Raw genomic sequence first — 27,911 nt, 5'->3', positions numbered from 1 at the left:
TACTTTCCAGGGTGGGGGTGAGCCCTCCCCACCTCATTTCATGTTTTTAAAGACCCAATTTTATTTTATTTATTTATCTGCAAAACAGTTTTCGACCACATGGCATGTGGGATCTTAAGTTTCCGGACCAGGGATCCAACCCACAGCCCACATGGGAGGTGAGAACTCTTCACCACCGGACCCTAGGGACGCACCCACCCCACCTCAGACGCGGTCTCTCAACCCCACTGCTCCTCTGAAGGCTGAAAAACAAACTCAGTTTGAACAATCTGCAACTTTATTCCAGAGCAGAAATAAGTCGTTTCCTAACAATAAATATAAAAAAATAATAAATTAAGGTTCCAAAAAAAAAAAAAAAACCCCAACAGAACAAAATCATTAACACTGACAGAGTAGTAAATGGTGTCTGAGTGGGTCTGGGAATGCCCGAAGCAGGCGCTGTCTGCCCCAAGCCCCAGCCAGGCCCCCCGCTGTACACACATCCTCTCCACAAGGTACAAAATATATATTTTTTAAAAAATCTCCACACAACCAAGCATCCTGCAGGGGTCCCGGGGGAGCAAGAGTTTGGCCCGTGGGGGCTGGGACGGGGCTGGGGGTGGGAGGACCGTGCTGGGTCTTGCCCGCCGAGTGTGGCTCCTCCTCGTCTCGGCATGAGGTCCCTGCTCCTCCTCTGGAAGGCGGGGGTCAGCGAGGCGATGGCCACCGTGGCAGTGGCCTGCGTGGCGATGGTCTGCATGGAGATGGTCAGCAAGGTGATGGTTACTGTGGCGATGGTCACCGTGGCGATGGCCTGCATGGCGATGGTCCGCATGGAGATGGTCAGCGAGGCGATGGCCTGCGTGTGGGTCCGCGGCCTTGGCGGGGATGCTGGGAACGCGACGGAGTCGCCGCGTGCGTGGAGGCCTGGTCAGTCCTTTGTCAGAGAAGAGGCGGTCCTGCCCAGGATCCCTGAGCATCTCCTCAGCTCAGGCCAAGGTATCGTCGAAGATCTCCCTGCAGCAGAGGCCTCAGGATGGTGTCAACAAAGAAAAACTGGAAATAAATACGGTCCCCGGAGGCCCAGCGCAGAAGGAAGCCAGTCCATTTCTTCAAGTATTCTCAGCAGATGGTTTGCGAGGGCTGTCGGGGCTCAGATGGGGACCCCCACCGTGTTCACCTGGTCCTTGAGACCCAGCAGGCTGTAGGCGATGCGCTTCTGGTGGCCGGGCAGCCGCACCCCAATCCTCTTGATGTCGCTGTGCGGGGTGAGGCAGAGGGGGAGACAGTGAGGGGCTGCTCTGGGGAGGGGGGCAGCCGTGGGAGGGACGGGGGTGGGGAGAGGGGGCTTGGGGGAGGGGGCGACGCGGGGAGACAAGGGTGGGGAGCGGGGTGCGGGGAGACGGGGACAGTGCAGGGAGGGGGGCGCGGTGGGGAGGGGGGCGGCATGGGGAGAGGGGGCGTGGCACCTGGGGGTGGGGGCTTCATAAGGAGGGCCCAGGGCCTGCAAGCCTGCGGACATCAACAAGTTCAGAAATGACAGAGCACTGAGTGCAAGAGGCTTTTTTTTTTTTTTTAATCAAATTGGCACAAAATCCGTATAGTAGATGCTGTTTTTGACCCCATTTTGCAGATTAAAAACCTGAGGCTCAGCAAGGTGAACTGACTTGCCCAGAGGGGCACAGCTGAGAGGTGGAGGAGCTGAACAAGCCAGCTGTGAAGGAAGGCCGTCCCCCCTAGCTGGGTCTGTCCTAAAGGCCCAGCTAAGTCTCCTCCCCAGGCAACACGGATGCCATCGGCAGATGCCAGGGACCCTCGGGGGGACTCTGAAGGCTCTCTCTGCCCCAGGTCTCTTCACAGCCACCGCCTTGTTTCACCCCCACTCCCTCCAAATTCTCATAACAGAGGAAGGACTCAGGAAATCCTTACTGAGGGGCCGTGGGTGCCAGATGCTAAATCGTTTCAGTCGTGTCTTTTTGCGACCCCATGGACTACAGCCCTCCAGACTCCTCTGTCCCTGGGATTCTCCAGGCAAGAGCACTGGGGTGGGTTGCCATGCCCCGGTCCAGGGGCTCTTCCTGACCCGGGATCGAACCCGCGTCTCCCGCGTCTCCCGCGTCTCCCGCATCTCCCGCGTCTCCCGCGTCTCCCGCGTCTCCCGCGTCTCCCGCATCGGCAGGCGGGTTCTTTACCACTTGTGCCGCCTGGGAAGCCCCCTGAGGGGCCATCAGAGGTTAAAGTCCTGTGGGCCTCTAACAGGAGGGGCTTCCGGTGACCAGATCCGGTGACTAGCTCCCCCTGAGGCAGGGAACCCCGATCTCCCCACCTGTAAAATGAGGCAACTGCCTAACGGGAGGGCGGGAGACCCTGCGAACTGGTGGCAGAGGGGAAGGCAGCATCAGCACTGGCGGAAAGACGTGCCCAGGGGCCCAGGGGCCTCCCCCGCCTCCCCCATGACCCTCCATCCCCTCGTAAACCGCCTACACTCCCAGGAACCCTGGAGCAGACCTTCACTGCTCACGCTGGGAGTTCCCCCCCTTCGCCATCCTCACCCATCAGCCCTAACCCATGAAAACACCCAGATTTTTATGAGCCCTCTCCTGGCTGTAAAGGGAGCTAATTATATGGTGCAAGCAACTCTGGAGATACAACTTTCCCACAGGCTCTGGGAGCCCCTGAGAAGTGCTGAGCTCGGAAAGGCAGAGGTGTGGGAGGGCAGCCCCGGGACTGCAGCAGGAAGGCCCGAAGTCAGACACCTGGGAGAACTTCCTCACCCACCATGGCAGCGCCACTGCTAACCAGCACAGCGGAGGTGCTGGAAGAGCATTACTGCTGTCCCCACAGAGCGGCCGACACCTGTGGCCTCTGGCAGACCATCCAGCTTTGTTCCCGCCCCAACCTTAGATTCTGCCTTGGGAGATCCTTGGGCAGGCACCCCCTGGATCAACTGCCATCACAGGCGTGGGGACGCACACGACCGAGGCCACCATTTTCCTGAGCTCTGGCAATGCCAGCCCCCTCCCCGCCGAGGGACTTCAGAGGCCACAACCTCCCCAGTGAGCACCCGCTGTGCACTGGCCACGGGAGCCAGGAGACAGGAGGGCGGAGGGAAAGCGGCCTGACCTTTCATCCTCTCAGCAAAGGTCCCCTCAGCATCAAGCTGTGCTGAGGGCACGTGGAGACCAGAAGACCCATCAGCCAGTGCCCCCAGGCCCCGGATGCGGTGGGCCACAGCCCCAACACCGCAGAGGCCCTTTGTTGGACTGGGTATTTTTCTGGGGTGCAACTCCTATGACTTCCATTAGCTCCTCGAGAATCATTCAGAACCACTCACTAGCCTAGCTAGAATCTCAAGTAACTCCAAAATAACACAGTGAATGCTCAAGCTGAGAAAAGACAGCCGCTGTGGAGCAGCCACGGGGACGTCCCAGGTGGCTCGGTGGTAGAGTCTGCCTGCCAAGCAGAAGGCCCGGATTCAATCCCTGGGTCGGGAAGACCCCATGGAGAAGGAAATGACAACTGGATCCAGTACTCTTACCGGAGAATCCCACGGACGGAGGAGCCTGGTGGGCTACAGTCCCTGGGGTCGCAGAGAGTCAGACACGACTGACTGAGCACGCAGTGGGGCCCCAGGTGACTGAGAAGCCTGCCCCTTGGGACGGGTGACGGATGTGGACTCAGGGCAGGGGTGAGACAGTGGAGCCGAAGTCCACACCCCATCCCAGGAGGGCTGACTTCTGAGAGCAACGCAGAGCCTCCCGCTGGGACCCACAGCATGTGTAGACACAGCCCCAGGGGTTAAAAAGTACTCTGAGGTCCCCCTTTCCCTCGTCTAATTGGAGATAAAGATGGAGGCAGCAGCGTGAGTCACACAGGCCCTGGGCCAGAGCACCAGTGAGGCTGAGAGGAGGCAGGGGGAGCGTGCAAGGACTTCCTGCCTTTATCCAGGCCTGCTCAGATCTCAACACACACACCCCCATCGGTCCAAGACAGCCCTGCTCCCGCTCATGGGAAAGAACTGGCCGAGGAGCCCCCAGGGCTATTTCAGGAAGCTTCCAGGAGCTGAGTCTCCTGTAAGCATGTCTCCCTGACCTCAGCTCTGCTCACCCAGCAAAGAGGCTCTACTGTCCTCGGTGGGGCCCCCGGGAGGGCTAAGCAGCCACTCCAGGCTCCCAGGTTACAGGAAGCAGCCGAGAAACCCTGGTATTTGCCCACAGGCTGGGGTGGGAAGCAAGAGAATGGAGAAAAAGGGGAGTGTGACATGGATTAAGCCCCTACTGTGTACCAGGTGGATCATCTGCATTGCACCCAAACAGGGAAATGGAAACCAAGGGTCAAAGATGGAACCTAACCTGACAAAAACCACCTGCTAGGAAGTGGCCAGTGTGGGACTCAAACCCAGGTGTGACTGCAGAGCCCAGGGTCTGGACCCTGCAACCGGCTGGCAACATAAGATACCCATCTCACAAGGCCCTAATGTATAGCACAGGAAACTGTATTCAAAGCCCACTGCATTCAAAACCACATGGAAAAGAATACAGAAAAAGAATGTACACACGTACATGACTGAGTCACTCTGCTGTACGGCAGAGACTGGCCCAGCACTGTACATCAACTAAACTTCTATGTAAAAAAAGAAAGACATCTGTCTCTTTCCTCTGCTTTTCCATGCCTCCCTCCGGTCAGCTGTCTCTGCCTGACTCTCATCCAGGCTGTCCCCTGGGACAGGCCAGGGCTTGCTCTGACAGGCCTTGACCAGCAGGTCAGAAGTCCAGCTGAGCAGTTTTTAGAGGCCTTGGAGAATGTTCAGACAGAGGCCCTAGCCCCAGAACTGTGACCCAGAACTGCAGGGGGCCTGGGTCAGCCCTTCCCATGCGATTCCCAAAACCTCTCAGCCCCAAGGCTCGTTTCCTTCACGACCTTGGACCTGACACAGCTGGGAACTACCACTATTTTTAGAAGCACAAAAGGCCAAGAGGACAGTGTCCTCTCCCTCCCGGGATGGGAAGAGGTGTCTGCGCCAAGGCCGTGTCGGGAAGGGTCCCTGCTGCTGCAGCTGGGAGGAGACGAGAGCTCCCACAGGGCGGAAGCCGGGGCGGGGCCGAAGGGGCTGGCACCACTTGCCACGCTGACCGCAGGGCTGCGAGGCAACCACACGGGGAGCGGTGCCAGGGGAGGGTGGGCAGTGCCCTCCCCTTCTCACGTCAGCCAGGAAAGTGCAAGGGCTCTGCTCAGTCTGCTCGGCGTCCTGGAGAAGAACGGTGTGCCTCACTGGCTGTGTGACCTCGGGCCACGTGCATCACCTCAGCCTCAGTTTCCCTACTTGTTAAGTGGGGGGGGCAGCGGGAATAATAGCCTCTATTCACGAGTCAAATAGGGAATTCAACCAGGTGATGGCTGTGAAACAGTCTTTCTTTTCTCAGCTACAAACTGTGTGACCTGGAGTACGCCACGTAACCTCTGAGCCTCCACTTCCCCACTAACGACCTTCATGGTTTCTGACCTCTTGAGCCTGACTGCCCCAGGCTGGAGTACCGCTAAGGGCCATGGAACCCTGGGTGGCACTGTTTCTCACCTGCCCCGTGGGGCTGAGTCAAAGTACGCAAGCGCATGGGCCTCCCCTGATGGTCCAGTGGTCAGGACTTCACGCTTCCAACACAGAGGGAATAGGCCTAGTCCCCGGTCGGGCAACTAAGATCCCATAGGGTGCAGCCACAAAACCCAACTTTGATCTGTACAGTGAGGATACGTGCCCTCCGTAATAGCTAAGTTATAGCAATAAAGCATTTGTAAAAACAAAACCAAGTGCTCAAGCAGAGCTGGCACACGGTCAGCCTTCAACAGATGCCCCTGTTACGATTACAATTACTCTTATTTTCTCACCGGAGCCGCAGGTACGTGCCCAGGATTGCTGGCTGCCAGCCTGGTTCTGCCCTTCCTGCAAAGCCACTCTCCCGGAGAGAGGAGAGAGAAAGACATGATGGGGAGAGCAGGGCAGCTAGAGAGAAGTGTGGGCGGGTGGGAGGCCCAGAGGCAGCCTGGGGTCGCGGCGAGGACAGGCGGGGCAGGGCCAGCTCACACTCACTCGTTGGTCATCTGCACCACCTTCTCGATGGTGGTGTAGCCAGCCACCAGGAAGTGCTCCGTGTACTGCTGCATCTTGATGGACTCCAGCCACTCGGACACCGTGCGGAAGGGCACACCCTCTGAGCCGCTGGTGCTGGGCAGCCGGATGGACACCCTGCAACAGCAGACACCAGGCTGCGGGTGAGCCCCCCACCCGCCCCGCCTTGTTTTCCTTGTCTGGGCGATGGGGAAACCAGGTCAGGAGATGCTCCAGGAGACAGCGCTCGGGCAGGTCAGGAGCACTCGGCATCTCCGGCTCCTGCCGCCTCCTGCTTCCACTGCCAGGAGCACCACCAGTTTCCACAAAAGAACCAAATATGAGAGAGTTGGGTCTTCAGAGCCGTGGTCCCAGCCTGACCACTTGCCAGCATGTAAGACACTTAAGTGCCCCGTGTCTGATTCCTCATCTACAAAGGGGGTTACAGGGCCATCTCCTAAGCCGTCTAGATGAGTTAAAACACACTAAGCGCCGGGCCAACCCATTTACCACGCATGCTGATTGCTTCCGTTAGTACCGCCTGAGCCACCCTGGTCCAGGCTAAGTAACGCCCACGTGTCACTTCTGAGCCCTCACCCCCACCCTTCGCTGCCCACCACGCTGAAGCGGCTCAGGAGGATGCCTGGGGGACTGCCCTGGACCGAAAGTACAGAACTCACCGGGGGTCAAAATCAGCCAGGGTCTTGAGGGAGTCGGGGGCACGGATGAGCTTGTCCAGGATGCTGACGATGTCGGCGAACTTGGGGCGGCGGGTGCGTTCCTGCTGCCAGCACTGCATCATGAGCTGGTAGATGGCGGAGGGGCAGTCCATGGGCGTGGGCAGCCGGAAGCCATCATTGATGGCCTTCATCACCTGGGGGCGGGCGGGGTGGTCAGGGTGCCTTCACAGCCCCCAGACTCCCACACAGTGGTTGGCAGAAGGAAGAGGAGCCCGAAACAGAGGGCCAGGCTGTCCCCTGGCCGTGCCTCCTCACAGGGCACCGGGCCGACAGCCAAGACGCGGGCCCTGTAGCCAGACTCTTGGCAGTTTCTGGGTGCCTACACCCTGCCCCCTTTAGCCTGCACACTCTTCCCCTCTGTGCCTTCACCTGGCTGCTGCCTTACTATGCCTCAGTCTCAGCCGAGATGTCACCTCCTCTGGGAAGCCTTTCAGGCCTCCTGGTTGCACGAGGTGCCAGGTACTTGTACACACAGACACACAAACGCACACATAAACACACACGCAGGCACACGCTTCCCCCACCCCACTACTCCTTTCTTTGGTCTTTTGCTGAGTGTCAGCAGGGACTGGGCCTGAGCCTAGCACTCAGCCTGACACACAGTAGGCCCTCAACAGACATTCACTGAGCCAATGAAGGGCCGTACATGAAGACCAGCCCCCCAAACTCCTCTCTGCCCAACCCCTGGGGGTTGGGAATGAGTAAAGGGTTAAGCCCAGGTCCAGACCGGGCTGGGCAGGGCAAGGGGGCCTACCTCATGGTTCGACAGCTCCCAGTAGGGCCGCTCCCCATACGTCATCACCTCCCACATGACGATGCCATAGCTCCACACATCGCTGGCCGAGGTGAACTTCCGGTAGGAAATGGCCTCAGGAGCCGTCCAGCGGATTGGGATCTTGCCACCCTGCAGGGACCAGGCCAGTCACGACTGTCCCCTCAGCACCCCTGGGCCAATCCCAGTCAGGGCCACGCTCCCCGGAGACCCAGGCCCCACGTGTGAGAAGGCAAAGGCAGTGCCACCCGAGGCCGCCCGGTACTCACACTGGTGGTGTAGGTGGCCTCGGGGTCGTCCTCCAGCACACGGGACAGGCCGAAGTCAGACACCTTGCAGACCAGGTTGCTGTTGACGAGGATGTTGCGGGCGGCCAGGTCGCGGTGGACATAGCTCATGTTGGCCAGGTACTTCATGCCGGCCGCGACGCCCCGCAGCATGCCCACCAGCTGCAGCACGCTGAACTCGCCGTCCTTCTCCTGCAGGGGCACCTGGCCTCAGCCGCCAGCCGGCCACGCCCACCAGGACGCCCCCCCCACCCCGCACCAGCCAGGCCATGCCCACCGAGACCCAGCCCCCAGCCAGGCCACGCCCACCGGGTACCCCAGACAGGCCACGCCCACCAGGGGCCCCCAGCCTCCAGCCAGGATCCCAGCCGACCTGGGCCCACATCCTCACCCGCAGGAACTTGTCCAGGGCCCCGTTCTCCATGTATTCGGTGATGATCATCAGAGGTTTGTCTGCGGAGGTGCGCACAGGTGTCAGGGCAGGGGCGCGGCTCTCAGCAGAGGCCCTACTGGGGGCCCCAGCGGGTGCCCCTCCCGTCCCGTACGGGTCCCCCACCCCCACTCCGGAGCCAGGACTCACACTTGGAGACGACGCCCTCCAGGCGGATAATGTTGTGGTGGCTGAACTGGCCCATGATGCTGGCCTCGCTGAGAAAGTCCACTCGCTGCTTCTCCGTGTAGCCGGCTTTCAGCGTCTTGATGGCCACAGGTACCTCCTTCTTCCCCGACGCCTTCAGGGTGCCCTTGTACACCTCCCCAAACTCTCCTGCAGGCAGGCGAGGTTGGAGAAGCACTGTCAGCCCAGGTATCAGGTGCTCCCAACCCACCCCAGGCCCCTCCGCGGCGCGCAACCTCACCGGCTCCGATCACCTTCTGCCGCGTGACGCAAGACGGATGGATCTCTGTGGTGAACTTGAGCACAGCCTGGTTGGGGTCCTCGTAGGTGTGGGGGTCCACATAGGTCTTCAGGGGTTTCAGTTGTTCTGGGAGGCAAAGGAGAGGCGGGGTCACAGACAGCTTGGGGAGGGGAGGGGCCCCTAGAGCAGGGGGAGGAGGAGGAGACGGGCCAGGGACCCCCGGGGCAGGCCCGGCTCCATCACAGACAGGGGGCACGAGGACGGCAGGCTGCCAGCAAGGGCCACAGCTCACCTGATTTGGAGAAGTAAACGTCCTCCGAGGACTGGCGTGTCCGCAGGCTCTTCCTCCTGTGAGGTCCCGTGGGAGACCAGACACATAGGGAGCTCAGTGACCCCCTGTGTCAGAGCCTCCTGACCCTACCCTGGCCCTGAGTGGGGGCCTGGTGTCCTCAGGCAGAGGAAATGAGCAAGCCGGCTCCCTCCTTGGCACCTATTCCCTGCCGTGGCCTTTAAGTGGCTGTAATGCAGGCTTCCTTAATTAGAGCGCCCGGAGTTTCCTGCCCGTGTGTCCCGAGGAAGTATCGACACGCCATCCTGATGACCACTCTGCCCGGGGCCCCTGGGGCCCCCCAGGCCCCGTGCGGAGCCCTTCACAAGTCGCTGCCATCTTCACACACACACAGCTCTCCAGGCCCTGTGCGGAGCCCTTCACAAATCACTGCATCTTTACACACACACACACACACACACACACACACACAATGGCCCCCCAGGCCCTGTGCGGAGCCCTTCACAAGTCGATGCATCTTCACACACACACACACACACACACACACACACACACAATGGCCCCCCAGGCCCTGTGCGGAGCCCTTCACAAGTCGATGCATCTTCACACACACACCCCAGGAGGCAGGGACTAGATTCCTATCAACCTCATTGTCCCTCAGGAAACCGAGGTTTGCATCCCCGTGTCCCGCCTGAGTCCTTGGGGAGCCTGGCCGTGGGTTCCCACGAACCTGCGGTGGATGAAGAAGCCGATTCCTGCCAGCACCAGGAGCAAGACCGCACCGACAGCCACACCGCCGACCACTGCCATGTTGCCAGACCCTCCCGTGGCTGTCGGGGGAGACCAGAGCATGACAAAGGAGCCCCCACACTTCAAACCATGGTGATCCCCCGGTTGTACTTAGAGCCTTAGACACTTGCTGGGTGCCTCTACTACGGAGGGTCCATGAGGGTCCTTATCCCCATTTCACAGATGGCAAACGAGAGGCCCTCCCCAGGGAGCAGAGCAGGCGTGGGGGACCCTCTCCACACTGCAGGATTTGAACTGGGCCTGTCAGTGCCAGAGCCCACATCCTTCTCTTCTCACAGCACAGCCCTGGTTCCCCCTGCCCTCTGTCCTGCCCCCTTCCCAGGCTTGGGGCTGACCAGGAAGGGGGCACTTCTAAGTCCTTTGATCTACTCCCTCCGCCCAGGATGTCCCGGCAGTGTCGGGACGCTGGTCCGGCCTGCACCCGGGCCCCGACTCACACAGCGTCTGGAATTCGTGCACCTTGCTGCCCGCGCCCTGGCCCTCCTGCGTCAGCGCCTGCACCTGCACCAGGTAGACGGTGTCTGGGGCCAGGTCGTCCAGCGTCACAGAGAAGCCTTCCGTGCGCCGCACGTTGTAGCTGTTAGAGTCGCCCTGCGGGTGTTCAGCAGGTGGAGGGACAGACCGTGAGGACAGGGGAGGGCTGTCAGCTCAGCCTGCCGGAAAGCGACTCCAGCTTAGCAGGCTTAGTCGCTGTGTTAGCGGGGTCGGTGCCCTTCTTACAGAGGCTGCAACTGAGGCTCAGTGAAGTGAAGTGACTCGCTCCAGGTCACAGCCAGCAAGTGGAGGACCCAGGACTCAAACCCAGGTCTGCCTGATCTCCAGGACTGGGCTCTCCTGCACCCCCACCTCTTCCAGGGATTCCAGAACACCGCATCTTCTCTCCCATAAACCCCTGCTGGCTGGCCTCGGAGAGGCAACTCTCAGGAATACCCCAGACCCCCATTTCCGCATCTGCAGAGCAGAGCTTCTCCAGACGGCTGTGTCGTGCGGGGAGCATCCCTGTGCCCAGCCCCGGCCCTGCACGCATTACCTTCTTGCGGTAGGTGACCTCATACTTCCACACGCGGCTCTGCTGCAGCGGAGGGATGATCCAGGAGATGCTCAGTGAGGTGGTGCTGCGGCTCTCCAGCTTCACCTTGGGGGGCTCTGGGAGGGACAGTGGTGGCGGGAAGGGGTGTGAGAAGCCACCCAGGGGCAGGGGGCGCCCTGAGGGAGCACCCAGACCCAGTCCCATCCACAGCCTGACCTGGGGTTCTCAACTTCCAGCCCCAGAGCACAAAGCCCCAGGCTGGGGCCCCAACACAGGCTGGCACATCAGGGGTGCCCCATGAGTATTTATGAGTGCATAAATACTAAAAGGAAAGCAATAACCTCTCTATGGACCAGCCTACATATAAGGATTTCTTAAATTCTCTCAACAGCCCTTAAATAACCCCATTTTACAGGTGCTTCCTGGTGGCTCAGATGGTAAAGAATCTGCCCGCAATACAGGAGACCAGGGTTCGATCCCTGGGTCGGGAACATCCCCTGGAGAAAGGAATGGCAACCCGCTCCAGTATTCTTGCCTGGAGAATCCCATGGACAGAGGAGCCTGGCGGGCTACAGTCCCTGGGGTCACAGAGTTGGACACGACTGAGCGACTGACACTTTACAGGTGAGGACACTGAGGCTCAGAGAGATTAAGTAACTCGCCCACAGTCACAGAGCTCAGAAGAGGTTCCAGGGGCCGCGCCTCGGACCACTCTGTGCTGCCTCCCTCTGAGCCCGGCGGAGCTCTGGGTGACCATCCTAGGGAAGTGCCCCCGCCCGGGCGGGTTGCACGGGCACGGCCCCACCCCGGGGCCCTCACCGGTCTGGTTGATGCTGACGCTGGCGGTGCGGAAGCTGCGGGTGCTCACCAGGCCCGAGACGCCGTTGCGGGCCTCTACGGTGAAAGTGTAGTTCATGTGGGGCTCCAGGTCACTGACGGTCACGCTGGTGCGGGTCAGCCCCAGCGGCGGCTCCGAGTAGCGCACACTGGCCTCACAGGGCCCGCACTCGCCCGACTCGGGCCAGCACTGCTCACAGGAGACGCTGTAGGTGAGGTCCTCGCGGCCCCCGCTGTCCTGGGGGGGCGTCCAGCGCAGCTCCACCTTGGCGCCCATGCCCACGGCCGTGAGGTAGTGTGGGGCAGACGGGGGGCCTGCATGGGGCAGGGCGGGGCGCGGACAGGTCAGCAGCAGCCACCCCCCTGAGCCAACCCGCCCCAACCACCGGGAGACTCACGCGTGCAGGGCAGGGACAGTGGGTCCTGCGGGGCCCGGAAGTAGCCGTCCTCACACTCGCAGGCGGTGGCACCCTCGGAGGACGGCAGGGTGTGTGCGGGGCACTCCAGACACGGGCTCTCGGACGCCTCGGGCTTGAAGAACCCCGGCGAGCAGGCTGGGGGCGCAGGGACAGAGTCAGCTCAGCCTGCTCCCAACCCTAGTGACTCCTCCTCTCCCTCGCCCTGGGTCCCCAGGCAAGTCACTGAGCCTCTACGGGCCAGTCTGCTCATCGGCCAGACTGACGACAAACTCTGTGGTAAGCGCCCAGCTCAGGCAGGGGGCCCAGGAAGCGCCTGGCCAGCCTGCTCGAAAGCTTTGCAAACCCACCCCCAGCGGGCTCTTGCAAGAAGCGCCCCACCCCTGTGCCGGGCATTCAAGGCCCGCATCTCAGCTTCCAGCTCCCCAAGAAGCTGCCTGTCTGCTTTCCCTCCTTGAGTCTGTGCAGGCCAGCCTGGCAGGTCCCACCTGGACTACGAGCTGCCTGGGCAGTGACTCTGTCTTCTTCCCCATCTGGGTTTGTTGACTGATCACCACCCCCAGCCCGGCCCCCCAGCCTATCAGCCAGGAGCATCAGGGTGCCAGCTCTGTGGGGGCTCCCGCCACCCCAAGGCCGGACTGCCTTCCTGTCCTGGGGCTGGCCCCCAGCATTTTCTCTGGATCTGCTTTCAGGGACCGAGTCACTTCCTCTGCTCACAAGGGCCGCCAGGAAGCAGCTCTTCCTTCCCTGGTGGCAGGTATAGTCCTGGCCAGGCCGAGGAGGGCCTCAGAAACCTCATTCCAGAGGCTTCTTCCTCCCGTCGCCCTGTCCTGCCCTGGCCCCAGTCCCCTTCCTGGCCCCACAGCAGGAAACTACCCAGACACTGACCACGGCTACCCCGGGGCTGGGCAGCTGCTGAAGCGGCCAGAATGGGGTGGGGGCCCCCAGGGTTCTCTTCCCCAAGCCTACAATTACCGTCCCCCACCCTCAGCTTGTTCGGTGGGAAGACAAAGAATAAGACACCTCTAGCTTCAGTATCCGGAGAAGGCGATGGCACCCCACTCCAGTACTCTTGCCTGGAAAGTCCCATGGATGGAGGAGCCTGGTAGGCTGCAGTCCATGGAGTCGCTAAGAGTCGGACATGACTGAGCAACTTCACTTTCACTTTTCACTTTCATGCATTGGAGAAGGAAATGGCAACCCACTCCAGTGTTCTTGCCTGGAGAATCCCAGGGACGGGGGAGCCTGGTGGGCTGCCGTCTGTGGGGTCACACAGAGTCGGACACAACTGAAGCACCTTAGCAGCAGCTTCAGTATCATATTCATCAAACATTGATCCTTGACTCTACATCCAGCCCTACGCACAGACACCGTGAAAGTGTGAGTCTTCTCAGTCTTGTCAGACTCTTTGCAACCCCGTGGACTGTGGCCCACCAGTCTCCTCTGTCTATGGGATTCTCCAGGTACGAATACTGCAGTGGGTAGCCATTCCCTTCCCCAGGGGACCTTCTAGACCCAGGGATTACCCAGGATAGCGCAGGCTTCCTGTATTACAGGCATATTCTTTGCCATCTGAACCACCAGCGAAGCCCTGAGACAAAGCCCCTGACCTCAGGGAGTAGGCGCGCAAGACGATGTCCACCAGAAAGGCGTGGGCAAAGGCCCACAGGGGTAGAAACAACCTTGGCAGAGGCTCGTGGAGTCAAATGTGGGATGTTTCAGCCGGGGCTTCGGAGCTGAGTAGGAGTTCAGCAGGGCAGAAATGCTGGGAGGCGGAGTTAGCGGTGAGAAAGAGCAAGACTGACGGGAAGTATGCGTGGCTTTGTGGGCACAAGGCTGGAGAGTAGCAGGGAGTGCGTCTGAGCCGCCTCAGGGGACAAGCTTGAGAAAGGCCCTTAATGTCAGATCAAGGAACTGGGACTTTATCCTAGGGGCAGTGAGAGCCATTGAAGGTTTGATGTAGAGAATAATGGTACGGTCAGATCTATGCTGTTGAAAAAGGTTGGGGACAGTCTCCTTCCTTGTCTAGTTCCCTACGTGAGCAGAGGTGGAGAGTCAGGGGAAAGGAATTAAAGGACATCCAGTTTCTAAGGTCTTCAGTGGTGACTCCCGTTAATGACTTTGCTCGCCGAGGCCCGAGGGGACTATCGTGGAAGCTTCTCCCCCTTCTCCTGCCTGTCCTACCACGGCAGAATGTCAACACAGGCCCTGAGAGAGCTCGGGCACACACCACAGGGGAGGGGGCTTGTCCAGGACAGCGTAGCCTGGAGCCCGTCACGTGCAGCGACCACTGATTAGGCGGCTGTTCTGTGCAGTTTCTGAACCAAGCACTTGACATTCATTTAGTCGTCACAATAAGTCTGTTATCATACTAGGCACTGTTATGGTTCGTTCCACTTTGGAGGTGGGGAAACTGCTGCTCAGAGAGGTGAAGCACCCTGGTCAAGGTCAACAAGCTCCCAAGATACGAAGCCAAAGCCCCGGATGCCAGACCTCAAAGCCCCCTCCTCTCCCCCCAAACATGTCAGTTTGGAGCAAAGAGAAATCAAAGTTCTTAAACAACCCCGAAGAGAGAAGAGAGGAGGCCCGACCGCTTCAACAGCCAGAAAATCCCAAGACTGATTTCCGAGCAGCTAGTGGAGGGGGGAGTGGGTGACGCCTCCTAACACAGGGCATTTCTGTGTCCTTGGGGAGAAAGCAGTGGCGTCACACCCAGGCCACTTGGGAGGGGGTTGGTCGGGCCGCCAGCGTGACCTCCTACTCCAAGGCCCAAAGGGCTTTGAAGTCTCCAGTTGCATTTAAGGAATCCCTGTGTATTTTGCCTTCTTTCTCATCACTTATCTGTTACAATACAAAAATAGCTCTCTCCTCCCCCAAACCTACAAGTAAACCTGAGACTTCAGAAAGCTGGGCTCTCAATTCCCCCGAGTGCCCTGACTTGTCTGCCAGAGGGGCTTACACCCTGGGTAAGTGCTGGCTGCAGGTGGTCCCGGCCCACGGAGGCGGGATGCTCAGGGGCCCCCAAGAACATAATCACACCCCCCAGCTCAAGCGCTCAGGCTGGGGAGGGACCCAAGCCCCCACAAGGCTTTCAGCACCTGTAAACCCCACAGGGCCCCTCGCCCCCCAGTGGCTGCTCCCCAGGCCTCCAGGCCCCCAGCCCCCCAGCCCCGGGCCAGAGGAGGAAGCGGGAGCAGAGGCGGGCTCCGTTCTTTGGTCTCTGAGCCGGGGGTGGCCTGCCTGCTGCCGGCAGGAAAGAGGGAATTTGGAGAGATTTCCGCTGGGCATGTGCCAGAGAATAGCGGAGAGGCAGCCCCAGCAGGGCATGTGCTGGCCTGACGGGAATGTGCTGCCCCCTCCTCCAGCCGCAGAGCTCCACGGGGCCTTCCCTGGGCCCGGCAGTGTGCCCAGGCCCATGCTCAGGGGCCCTGGAGTCCACTGCTACGCCCCCGGGTCTTCCTGATCTTGCAGGGTTGCATTTCCGGGCATTCTGGGCAGACGAGTGGGGAGGACAGGAGTCACACACTGGGTGGTCACACATTCCCAAACATAACTCACACAAAATACCCACTGTCCCTTCACCCATCAGCAAACTCCTATGCATCCTTCAATACCCAGCTTGAGCTCCTCTACACAGCCCTCCCGGACTCGCAATCTCTGGCCCCCTTCTGACCATCAGGGCATCTCTTACTCAATCTTGTGTTTACCAAACAGAAACTGAGCACTTCCTACGTGTCTGGCATGATGCTAGCTGCTGGGAGACCGTGGCAAGAAAAACAAACACCGCTTCTGCTCCAGGGGAATTCACAGCCCTGGCTTTCGGACTCCTTCTGCAACGATTTTGGGTCTTCTGTGAGACAGGCAGCTGGTGGGGTGCAGGAGTGGAATCCGCTCTCTGTGTCCCCTGGCCTGGCAGAGGGTCTGGCACACAGCAGATGCTCGGCTAACATCTGCCGACTGGACGGATGAATGAATGTGAGTAAAGACAGAACCTGTGTGCCCATCACAAACGGGCTCCAGGGCCACAGAAACGAGCGTCTCAGTGCCCAGGAGAGCTGGGGATGGTGCCTGAGATGCCACCTGCCCAGATCCAGATCCCGGCTCTGGCACACCCTGCCAGATCGCCTGGCAGGCCCAGGCCTCTCCAAGCAGGGGAACGGGGGCAGGGTGGCTGCGCCCAGGGGTGTACCCTGGTTTTTCCAGTTCCCGATGCCCGCCCCTCAGGTGGCAGCGTGGGATGACTCAGGGACATACGCCCTCTGGCGTGACGTGACGCAGATCCAGTGGCAGAGCCCCTCCTCCAGGCCCAGCCCCCTCCCCCGGCCGGCGGTGGAGATCCACCTGTGGTCAGTCACCTGCCCCAGCCCAGGCCAGCTGGCCACTCCAGCCCACAGGCACAAAGCCTGGACTTTGCCCCGCACCTGACAGGCAGCAGTCGGCGACCCTGCAAACGCGGGGCACTGACGGCCCCGGCGGCCCCGTTCCCACACACCCCGGGGAACATTCTGTGGGCACATTCCTCCACCAGGCTGCGATAAGCCAGACTCCGCCTCCCCGGCACCAGCCTTTCATCTGCTGTTTGCTTTCCCTGCCTCCTTCCTTCCGTTCAGGGACCCGCTCACCTCAGTGCACCTCAGTACCGGAGGAAGGGAGGGCCCCCCCATGGAGGTTTTGCGCTCCGTGTGAGCCGAGGGCTGGGTGGGGGCGGGGAGGGGGGGCTGCCATGGCTCCAACCCCCATTCAGGCCGGAAGAAACCATGGAAGTAAGGCCAGGGGCACTCCCCTGGAAGGGGACAAACCCACGAGTCACAGATCACAGACCACCACCCGCTCAGCCTGGGGATCAGCCCCTGCCGTGCTCAGGGACAACCTGCCCCTCACCCAGAGCCACTGCCTGCCTATGGGGTGCCTCCTCTTCAGCTCTGGACCCTGGGCCAGGTCTGGGCCACTCAGGTGCCACCCATGCAGAGGTCACCCCGTCTGCAGATTGCCAGAGCAACCCAGGTTCTCAGGAGGAACCACAGCAGAAAGTCACAGGAGGTAGGCTCTGAGTGCTAAGGCTCCAACCCACCCATTTTACAGGTGGGGAGAACGAAGCCCAGAAGGGATTCACCAAGGTCACATAGCTTGCAGGTAGAAAGCTACACACCAGGGGAATTTGAAGACAGCGCACTGCCCTCCCCGTGCCAGGCCCCAGCTCCCTCACTCACTTCCTCTCCTGGGGCCTCAGTCTCCTCATCTGTAAAACGGGAGTAAGTTGCTCGGGCTCTGGGTTGTTTGTGAAGACAGGAAACTTCGCTTGGGAAATGCTCGGCATGGGATGAGGTGTCCGTGAACTGGGGGACAGAGACTGGAGCGGGGAGGAGCTGGGCCCCTCGAGGGAGCAGGAGCCCCCAAGGAGGGACCTCCTGACCCCCAAGCCCCCACCCCAGCTGCTGGACTGAGCCTCTGGCCCAAGCTGCTGGCCACCTGCTCACCTGGCCAGCAGTCCCCGGGCCGAGGCACCAGCTGCTGTGCCAGGACAGGAAGGCGAGACAAACGGGGAGACAGAGCCGCCCCGAGGGACGTGGCGGTCAGCCTGAGCGGCTCCAGCGTCCCCTAGGCAGGGCTGGGGGCAGGGGCGCCGGAGGGAAGCGGGCTCATTCCTGACATAGCTCAGCAGAGCGCGGCTGCGTGCCCACCTGTCCACACAGCACCTGGGAGGTGGCTCCCTTCCACTGTCCATTTAACTCTTTCCTGAGCTCCCTGGGGAGGGGACCTGGGGAGGAACTGGCAATCACCTGGGCCGGGTGCTGGTGACCTGGGGCTGCCCAGCCCCGCTCCGGGCTTGGCTTGCCACCAGTAAAGCTCCAGCGGGGCCTCTCGGCCCACGGCTCTGCGGAGGGCAGGCAGGGGACAGACCCGACAGCTCCGTTTCCTCCGTAACGTGCTCAGGAAGAGCCCCCGCCCCCAGCCCCCTCGCCGCCTGTGCCAGGACCTGCCACCCTGCTGCCCTGAGCGTCCATCCGGGCCGGGCGCTGACTCAGGGATTCCAGAGGAACCGGTCACTTCCCGCCCCGCCTCCTGAGCCATCCTCTGGCCTGGATGCCGCTGCATCGGCTAGATCCAGTCCTGGGGCGACTAGTCTCAGCTGTGTGATGCCAGGCAGGTTTCTTCACCTGTCTGAGCCTCAGTTCCCTGTCTGTGAGATGGGACGGGCAGCAGTCCCTGCCTCTCAGAGTGGCGGCACAGACTTGCAGGAGCAGGTAGATGGAGCGCCTGCCCGGGGCAGCACCGAGCTCTGTAACTGGCTCTCCCCCACCATCAGGGTCCTGGGGGGCTGGGGAAGGTCTGCAGGCACAGTTGCCAGGCTGGGGGTTCCCAACCACACAGAGGGCCCCCAAGCCACACGGAAGGGATTTAGGGAGAGGGACTCCAAGGGGGAAAAACCAGGGCAACAGGTGGCTGGTGGTGCGGAGGGTCCCCCGAGAAAAGTCAAAGATTCCGGTCCTGGAAACCAGGCCTCCCTCCTGGGGCAGCTCAACTCTTCACAAACAAAGCCTGAGAGGCCTGACGCCCCGCTCCCGGGGAAGGAAGCCCGACCCCCCTTCCTGCAGAGACACCCCCCCACTTCAACTGTCCACTTATCGCGGCCGGGCCTGAATCACCAGCCTGTGGAAAGTTTTCAGCTGCCCCCCACCCCCCGCCTGCATTCCTGTGTGAGGATGTCATGGGGAGGAGTCTGCTTACCCAGGGCGGCCTCCCCCCAACCCCCGCGGTCACTGTCTGACCCGGGGGCGAGCACCTGAGGTCACCACAGGCAGGGCCAGCTGAGGAGCAGAGGGCAGCCGGGAGGCCAGAGGGCGGTGGGAGGGCCGGGCAGAGACCGCGCCACAGGCAGAGCGGCTCTGAGCAGACTTCTCATTCGGGGCTGTGTTAGGCAAGGTTCTGAGGACTGGCTCTGAGAGGCAAGTGCAGCCCGTGAGAAAGGGCTTCAGAGTCCTCCAGGCCTGAAACCCCGCAGGACCCATGGTTGCTAGGTAAGAATACAATCTGCTAGAACAGTTGAACTTCTCAGTCTTTTGATCAGGAAGCCTGAGGCCAGAGGTAAAGAGACATTCACCAGAGGTCGGTATGTGTAAGTGCAGGCCCCGAACCCCCGATTTCTCAACACCCCGCTTATCTCAGCAAAGAAGCTCCCAGAGCCTGCCAAAGGTCGGCACACATTCCACAAATGCCCTGCCCCACAGCCATTTCCAGAAAAGTCACCACTGAAAGAATCCACGTCACTTCAGCGCGTTCCGCTATCACAGGCCTGGCTGTGCCAAGCCACGGCCTCCGGATGAGAGCTCAGGCCCTGTCCCCAGACAGTCTGATGATGCCAGCCCCCTCGTCATCAGCAGAAGCCCCAGTGGGCAGATCCGGGTCCACGGCCTGGGGTGGGGCAGGCAGTGAAGCCAGACCGGAGCACCCTCCCAAGCAGGCCTTTTTCAAACAGCTCCTCGGGGGATTGTCACGGGCAGCCAGGGGAGGCACATCATGGGTCCACTTCACTCACCTCCAAGAACCAAAGAGGGGCCTGAGCCCCAGCGAGATTCAGTGACTTGCCCAGGGTCACACAGTGAGTTAACAGAGAAGAAACCTGCTCCCGGGACTTAAGGCACTGTACCCACTGTGCCGCTTCATAATAGATACTCAACATAAACTTCTGGGATGAACCAAAAATAACAATCACACTTAAAAACACTTCTGTGTCAGACACTGACCTAAGCATTTCATGAGTATTAAGTCACCTGACTGTCATAACAACCCTAGGAGATGGGCACTGTGCTCCCATCCACCGTGCAGATGAGGAAGCCCAGACGCAGAGCGGGTGAAGAACTTGCTGAAAGTCACACCGCTAGATGCACAGCTGAGACGTGAACTCCAGTATTCCTGTCTGGGGTCTTCCCTGGTGGCTCAAACAGTAGAGAGTCCGCCTACAATGCGAGAGACCTGGGCTCGATCCCTGGGTTGGGAAGATCCCCTGGAGGAGGAAAGGGCAACCCACTCCAGTGTTCTTGCCTGGAGAATCCCACGGACCCGGGAGCCTGGTGGGCTACAGTCCACGGGGCCGCAAAGAGTCAGACACAACAGAGCGACTAACACTCTCACCTCCATTCCTGCCTGAGAGTCTTCACTCACATTCTCCACCCTGTCCTTTTCTCAAAGGATTCGTTCTCATGAACGAGTGAATCCAGCCTAGGAAGCCTCAGAGATTTCCACTAACAGAACCACCGAGTGTCAGAGCGAGGACCACCTCACCACGGTCCCCGCCTGCAAGAGCGGAGACGAGAGCCTGGGAACACGGCCTCCGCCACAGCCCCCTCACTCACCCTGGCAGGCGTCCTCCACCTTCTCGTAGCCCGCCTGGCACAGGCACTGGCCGATGGGCACCAGCCACTCGCCATCCACAGCACAGTGCATGCGGGGCTCCTCACCCCCGGGGGGCACCACGGCATGCTCCACGCAGTTGCCCGCGACGGTGGCCAGGGCGGGCGCGTCGGAGCCGGCGATGGTCTCGGGGAAGCGGGCCAGGCCCTTGAGCAGCTCGGGGCACTTCTTGTAGTAGACACGGACGGACAGCAGTGCCACGCAGGCGCCCACGTCCTGGAAGGCCAGGTAGAAGCCCTTGCGTGTGAGCGGCCCCACGGACCGCTCCTCCACATTCAGCTTCACGTGGCGCGCCTCAAAGTCGCTGCTGCCCGTGATCTCATCGGGCGCGATGGTGTCGATCTTGGTGAACTGGCGCTTCTGGAAGTTGGTGCCGTAGTCCACGTCCGACTCAGCGTAATAGAGGTTGAAGGTCTCCTTGCAGGAGCTGGCGCCCCCGGGGAAGCTGTTGCAGTCCCGCACGGTGAACTTGAGCTCGATGAAGATGCGCTCGGCCTCCCCCCGGTAGACCCAGTTGGTGCGGAGCCAGTTGTCCTGGTCGCCGGCCACCACGTTGCACACGGAGTACATGTAGATGGGCATGTCGTTCATGATGTTCTGCAGGAGGTCCCACTGCGCGGGAGGGGAAGGGGAGTGTGGGCAGGGAGGCGGGGGCCCAGCGGAATCAGCCAGGAGGCGGGCCGGCGCCGGGCTCTCCGGTTCCCGCCCTCACTCTCGGGTCTCCCTCACACGTTACCAGTGGCTGAACTGGATCTGACCCCTTGGTGTCGCCCCTGATGCCAGTGCCAGGGTGCTAAACCCCTCTATTAGACAGTGAGCAGAGGGCGGAGGCTGGGGGTCCCGCATGACCTCAGGCAGATGGCTTTAGCTCTCTGAGCCTCACAGTCCCCATCCTGCCAAGGGGGCCAGAGCCACTTCACAAACTTGCTGTGAAGATGAAGGGCAGAACGTCTACCGAAAGCTGAGCATGCTGCCTGGCGTGGATGGCGGGCACACAGGGCCACTGGCATCATCACCATCATCACGCACTGTGCAGACGCACGCGAGTGGCAGAGGAGGGGCGGGTCAGCAACAGCAGCTGAGTCCGCATCACTACTCAGATGACTGCTCAGCCTCCCCCAGGAAGGCTTCCCAGCTTGGACCACGGCTGGGGTGAGTGCTTCCCCTGGACTGCCACGGCCTCTGCCGTCTTAGCACCCACGTGGTGACAACTGCACCTTGCTGCCACAGCAGAGTCTGAGCTCCTTAGCGCATTTCTGCATCCCCAGGGTCTACCTCCAATACAGTAGGTACTTGGGAAAGTATTTGCTGAATGAATGAACATAAGTATGAAAAAAGCGGAATGGGCCAAGGAGAAAGGCTTGGGCCGCACTGTGCGACCTTGGCCTCAGATGCCCTTGGGCCTCAGTTTCCTACTGTGTCATGACTCAGTTGGATGACATTCCAGGATCCTAGAAACCTGCTGACGTTAAACTCCAGGCCTACAGAGCTAAGGTGACCAGGGGCCAGCGCCCAGCTCACTCACAGATCTGGCCAGCAATAGAAATGGTCTCGAGTACCCCCTGGCGACAGCTCAGGCTCCAGAACAAATTCAAGAAGGGGGAAACCGAGGCCCAGAGCATCAGTATCCTCCCCAAGCCCACACAGTAGTCACACGCAAAGCTGGGGAGAGGACCCTGGGGTCTTGCCCACCCGTCCAGGACACAGCAGGGAAGGGCGAGGGGAGGGGAGGGGAGGGGAGGGCAGGGGAGGGGTGAACTTGGTGGGAAAGAGACAAAACAAACTCAGCCTCAAGCAGGAAAGGGAAGCAACAGCTGGAGAAGCAAGGAGAGGGCCTGGCCGGAAGGAACCTGATCTGGCTTCCGGGGCTGTGGGGACCTGAGACCACGTTCCCTGTCTCTAGCTCATCCCTCATCTCCTGAGCCAGGACCTCAAACACAGGGGGAGCCTCTAACTCTTTCCCTGCCAAGAGGGGCATGGAGGGAGCCAGAGGGGGTTCCTCCGGGCGTCAGCCTTCTGGGGCATCTTGGGGTCCTGCTCTGCTGGGCCTCCGGCTGTCTCCCAGCTCTCCCTGCCTCTCAGGACCCTTCCCTGCCCTCTCGCCCCAACCTGCCTAATCGGTGAGAAACCTGGATTTAAACACTGGCTAAGCCATCGGCTCTGGGCCAGGCCCCATCCTCCCCGGGGCTCAGCTTCCCCGTCCCCAGGCCCCCACCCACCCCAGACAGCTTACCCCTTTGCCATACGGGTGTGTGAGCCAGCCAAGCTCCCCTTTAGCCGCAGCGAAATCCAACAGGACAACTGGAAGAGACGAGGGGAAGCTGGGTCAGCTTGGAGGTATCTTCAGGGCGCAGGCCATGTGGGAAAGGCAGGAGCCCCCGGGAATCCCAAGTGGCCTTAAAGGCTTCCCCAGCCCCCAGAGAGACCCCACCACTCAGGGTCAGCATGGCCAAGAAGACCCATCTCTCCAGAAGATGGGGGGGACCCAGGGCCCCCGGGGAGGGAGGGGACCTCGTCACAGTCACAGCGCAGGACGGGGGAGGACTAGGCCTCTCCCTCCAGCCACACCGCCCCAGCTGGGCAAAGAGGGCAGAGCTTAGCCCAGCAGGGGGCAGTGGCCAGGCCTCTCTGCCTGCTTCCTGAATAGGCCCCCTGCAGCAGTTCACACGCACGCAGGTCTTGGGGGCACCCTTATCTGCTCCAGCCACATCCCCCACCCCACACACATAGCACAAAATACCCTCAACCCCACAAAGGCCATACAGACGCAGCACACGTGTGTACATGCATGTCTCCTGGCCTCCAAGAGGAGAGAACTGTTAACAGGTGGGAACGACTCCAGGAAGGGGAGTAGGATTGCCGGAAGGGTGTCTGCAAACTGATCTTCCCACCACAAAAGCCACAGAGCAGGCAGGACAAAGCCCTGAACCCACGGGGCCTCCAGGAGGGACCCACAGACACACATAGCCGGTGAGGCCCGGCCCTGGAGAGCCATTTCCACTGCCTCCGTCCCTGACACCCTGGCCACTGACCTGCCAGAGGTGTCCAGGGACTGAGATGGAAACCTTTAAAGGGAGCGTCCAGACCCAGAGCAAACAGCTGCCAGGACCTCACTGTCCCCAGAGAGGCATCAGAATTCGCAGGAAGGACACGTTGCCAGGGGCTTCCCCAGATCCAGCCATGCCCTCAGGCACCTCCCATCGCCCACCCCTGGCTTTGCCAGCCTCATCGACTGCACTGAAGACCCCTGGTGCAGCCTCCTGCTCCATTTCCAAGTAATGTCCAGGCAGCTACCAACAGAAGCGACCCTCCCCAGAGGATCTGGGGCCCGGAGAACAAGCAGGGACCCTCTGTAAGGTCCCCAGATTCAGAGGAAAAGCCCCGAGGTGAGGGGTCGGGGAGGGACCTAATGCTGACTTCTTCTGGACTCTGAAACATGAGGAACATGGCCCCAAGAAGCAGCATTCCTCAAGGCCTGGACCTGAATGCCTCTCAGGGTGGAATCCCAGGCAGGTGGAGATGGAGCTGATTTAGACAGATGCGGAGGATGGGGAGGGGAGCCTGGGCAGACTCTGAGAAACGCTTTGCTGAGGGCAGACCACCCCACTCCCCGGGGACTGGGAGCGGAGCACTGCCAGCTGACTGCTGCTGACCCGGCCAGGCCCTCCAGGAAAGGCCCACAGGGCGGCTGGGGAGAGGAAACCCGACGTGGCACAGCCCGAGGCTGAGGGGACAGGGGAGGGCGGCTGGGGGGTGGGCAGGGGCAGGGATCTGCTCGGACATGCCCAAGGCCCAGGCTTGGGAAATTCACTAAGCCCACTGGCAAATGGAATGTTCTGGCTGCACAGGAAGGAATCTGGGGGTTCCTGGCTCCACCCCGGGTAAGTAGGAGGACAAAGGTGAGAGGTCCTCAGATCCGGACGCCCCCCTTCCCTAGAGGGGTGGGAAGCTGCAGTCTACACTCCTGGGGGAGAGGGCTCATGGCTCCCAGGTGCTGAAGGGTTAACCTGGCACAGAGGGACCCCCACGACCCCTGCCAGAGCTTGCTCCCCTTCCAGCCCGAGACCTGCTTTTAGAAATATCACAGGGCTCACTGGAGAAGAAAAGAAGCCTTCACACAGGAAGGAGCCCCCTCCCTCCCGGGGGAAATTCCCTAGAGCCGATCACCAGGAACTGGCGCCCGGCCCCACCCTGACGGGTGGCTTCTCCCTGAGCCGCTTCCAGGGACCCAGCTGGTACGGGCCCGGGAGCCCCTCCACGGGCCCTGAAGGCTTCACCAAGGCCTGGGCGAAGCTGGGCTCATCCAGGGGCCCCGGCTGGATCACTCCACCCCCAGAAAAACCTTCTCAGTCTGAAATTCCATCACAAATATCAACCCTGTGGGTCCACATCGCTTGAGAGCTCTTTACTCAAAGGCATCACCTCCCTGCTCTCCCCATCCCTCCAAAGGAGACAGGCTGGTTCCTAAAGAAGCGGGGAGGCAGGGGACTGGGGCTGGGGGGCAGGACGGGGAGAGGAACGAAGAGAAAAGGGGACCGGGACAAAGGGCACACTGGGCCCTTAGAGAGCCAAGACGCCAAGGGCTCCCAGGTCTCGGAAGCGCTCTCCAGCCCACCTCCCAGCTCAGGCCAGCAAGCCCTGCAGGTACTCTCACGTCTCAGGAAAACCCAGCCCAGGACCTGGATGCAGGGGCCCTGGGCTCTGGAGCCCAAGAAGCCAGATGTTCAGAGCTAACCCTCTGGAGACAAAGGGCTCAGGCCCCCCTCAGGTTCCCCGTTTGTAAAAGGACAGACTCAGGGGCTGCCAAGAGTTTAACAGGCTCCATGGGGCCTCCTAAGGCAGCCGGGTCCTGCACTCACTGGGAAGGAGGAGGGAGAGGACAGCAGACTGGGTGAAGGTGGAAGGGGCTTATGTCTGCACCCCTGACCCATCTCCAGGCAGAGGCTCCACATCCGTGGAATCCCAGCTGGGGCATCTCTCCTCCACCCCTCACCACAGGCACAGCTCCCTGCGGAGGCCCTCACAGGGACTCTGGGAGCCTGAGCAAAAACTTTCCCTGGTCCTTTTCCTCCCCCATGCCACGCACGTCGGGGTGTTGTGGGCGCTAGTCATCTAGGCTAGCGGGGCTCGACAGCGGCCCAAGGCAAGGCTGCAGCACAACCATCACCGGGGCACTAGTCCTGCCTGGTCCCCCTACCCCACCGCCGGGGCCTTCGGGAAAGGCCTGCAGTGAATGCGGCTGTCTCCCTCCTTCCCTCCAACCACAATCCCCCAGAAGGAGGACAAAAAGGTGGGGTGGGGGGATACTGAGGGTCACAGAAGAGCCCACCCACTCAGCCTGCAAGCTGGGACCAGGAACCCCGACTGATTAGGGGCGGGGACAAGATGCCGCCCTCACCCTCACCCCCAGAGAGTTCCGGCTCGGGCCTCTTTTACTCCCAACTTGGAACAGCAAAACTTCCAACCCCAGGTCGGGAGGCGGAAAAGGAAGGCAAGGCTGAAGGAAACTTCTCACGGGGCCCGGGTTTCCTCTGCACTTCCCTCTGGTGGAGCCTGCGGAAACCTCCTCTGCCCCCGCGGGCGGGCAGACCTTCTCAGTCGGAAACTGAAGCCGGCCTCGGCAGGGTGGACTGGTGGACAGGAAGCGCCTCGGCCAAGGGCAAGAGCCCCCGTCCGCTCCGCGACCCCAGCCGAGGCGGTAACGCCCCCACTCACCCGCGGCCCCGCCCCGGGCGAAGTCCGCGCGGCCCCCAACCCAGCGCGGCGGCAGGGGCGGGTGAGTCAGTCCCCCACCCCCGGGTGCCCGGACTCCGCGGTGGCCCTGGGGTGCCGGCTCCACACCTTGGCAGGCCGCGCCCCCACCTGCTGCATTTCCTGGCTCTGAATCACCCCTCGCTCAGAACTCTTGACTTTGGGACTTCCTGTCCGCACTCGCGGCCCGGGGACCTGCCCCCCGAGTCCTGGAGTGCGGGGCGGGAAGGAGGGTTGTGCGTGGGCAAACTGGCCCGAAACTCCCCGCGAGCTCTCCTCCCCGACTGGAGGCATCACGGGGCGTGGAGAAAACTTCAGGGAGCTGGGGCTTCTGCAAGGGTGTCCCTGCCGGCCATAGAGCCCCTCCCCAAAGTGAGTGGCCTCCACAGAAACGCCTTCTCCGCAAAATCCGGGCAAGAGGGTTAGCGAATTCAGGTCACCACGAAGTTGAGCCCCCGGAAAGACCCCCGGACACTCCTGCTCCAAGAGACCCCGCGCCCTCGCCGGGACGCGTTCCTGAAGCCTCGTGGCCGGCGCCGAGTCCGTTTCTCTGCGGCCTCTGAGCCCCGCGCGCCCGGGCCCCAGCCTCTTAGTACTAGGAGCGCCTACAGCCCCGAGTGGGCTGGGGCGGGGGCCCCAGACTCTCCCGGCTCGCAGCCCGCGAGCCCTCCGGACCTCAGCACGCCAGGACTGGAGTTTCCGAAGTGGCGCGCGTCCCGGCGCGCCGGGCTCGGGACGGAGCAGGGGCCGGGGTCGGGCCGAGCGCACTTACCTTCCTTGCCCTGCGTCGCGGAGGCCGCGGCCAGCGCGCAGCCCCACAGCAGCGCGAGGCAGGCGGGCGGCGCCCGACGCCCCATGCCGCGCTCCTTGCTCTCCGCCCGGCTCCGCACCCCGCTCCGCACGCACGCCCGCCGGCCCAGGTCCGCCTCCCGCCCGCAGCTTCCTCCCGCCCGCCCGAGAGCTCAATGCGGGCGGAGAGCGGACCGGCCCCTGTCCATTCATGCCCGGGTGACGTCACGGGCCACGCCCCCGGTGTCTCCGAAGGGGCCGGGCCGGCGCCCCGCGGGGGCGGGGAGGCTCTCCGGGCTCTCAGGACTCGCTGGCGCCCCCAGGTCCTCGCAGGTTTGAGCGCCTCCAAGAGCCTGTGCAACAGAGGCTAGCCTTGAGGGATCCTGCGCCGAGCCCCGCTCTTACCCTCTGCCCTCTGGGGCCGAGCTCAACACTGGCCCGAAGGCCTCAGCTGAAATGGCCTAAAGACTCAAGAAGTAGTCGCCCGCTGAGCAGCTTGACGCCCCCCTTCCTGGTATTTCTGAACTGTGCACCCAACCTTCGGCGGTCAGAGAGAGCTTCTCTGATCAGGCGCCTCTAAGAATTCAGGAATCTGAGAGCAACCGCGTCTAAGGACATGCGTATCACTTAATTCTCCTCTGAGAGGTAGATGTCATTATCCCTGTCCATATAGTCGGAAGCCATGGTTTTTCCAGTAGTCACGTACGGATGTGAGAGATGGAACACAAAGAAGGCTGACCACCGAAGAATTGATGCTTTTGAACTGTGGTGTTGGAGAGCCCCTTGGACAGCAAAGAGGTCAAACCCTGAATATGCATTGGAAGGACCGATGCTGAAGC

General features: G+C 61.3%; 1 protein-coding gene and 1 long non-coding RNA gene across 2 annotated transcripts; one reads left to right on the top strand and one right to left on the bottom strand.

The window, feature by feature from the left end:
* On the bottom strand, positions 1-27,230 carry EPHA2 (EPH receptor A2). The gene is made up of 17 exons (XM_019982703.2): positions 27,056-27,230; positions 22,766-22,833; positions 20,475-21,144; positions 12,103-12,258; positions 11,687-12,019; positions 10,868-10,983; positions 10,275-10,428; positions 9,758-9,857; positions 9,031-9,086; positions 8,739-8,864; positions 8,462-8,647; positions 8,273-8,334; positions 7,864-8,073; positions 7,577-7,726; positions 6,763-6,956; positions 6,065-6,220; positions 1-1,238 (listed from the first exon to the last, which is right to left on the bottom strand). Exons 1-17 carry the CDS (start codon positions 27,138-27,140, stop codon positions 1,133-1,135), a joined length of 2,928 nt encoding a protein of 975 aa, XP_019838262.2. The 5' UTR covers positions 27,141-27,230; the 3' UTR covers positions 1-1,132.
* Positions 15,840-21,113, top strand: LOC139179002 (uncharacterized). The gene is made up of 2 exons (XR_011563433.1): positions 15,840-16,095; positions 20,311-21,113. It is a non-coding gene; the product is annotated as an uncharacterized lncRNA (long non-coding RNA).
* Positions 27,231-27,911: the final 681 nt, after the last annotated feature.

This window comes from Bos indicus, chromosome 2, assembly GCF_029378745.1.
Source record: "Bos indicus isolate NIAB-ARS_2022 breed Sahiwal x Tharparkar chromosome 2, NIAB-ARS_B.indTharparkar_mat_pri_1.0, whole genome shotgun sequence".
Taxonomy (NCBI): Eukaryota; Metazoa; Chordata; class Mammalia; order Artiodactyla; family Bovidae; genus Bos; species Bos indicus.
Note: the sequence above shows the minus strand (reverse complement) of the source record. Positions and strands in the feature narration are given on the sequence as shown.

What these genes read in the sequence shown, in the direction of transcription:
- EPHA2 (XM_019982703.2), bottom strand. Translation starts at nt 27,140, where the DNA reads ATGGGGCGTCGGGCGCCGCCCGCCTGCCTCGCGCTGCTGTGGGGCTGC. An exon ending in ACTGTCCCTGCCCTGCACGC is followed by an intron (nt 12,020 to 12,102) that starts GTGAGTCTCCCG and finishes TGCCCCATGCAG; the next exon opens with GCCCCCCGTCTGCCCCACAC. An exon ending in GCACGAATTCCAGACGCTGT is followed by an intron (nt 9,858 to 10,274) that starts GTGAGTCGGGGC and finishes CTCCCCCGACAG; the next exon opens with CCACGGGAGGGTCTGGCAAC.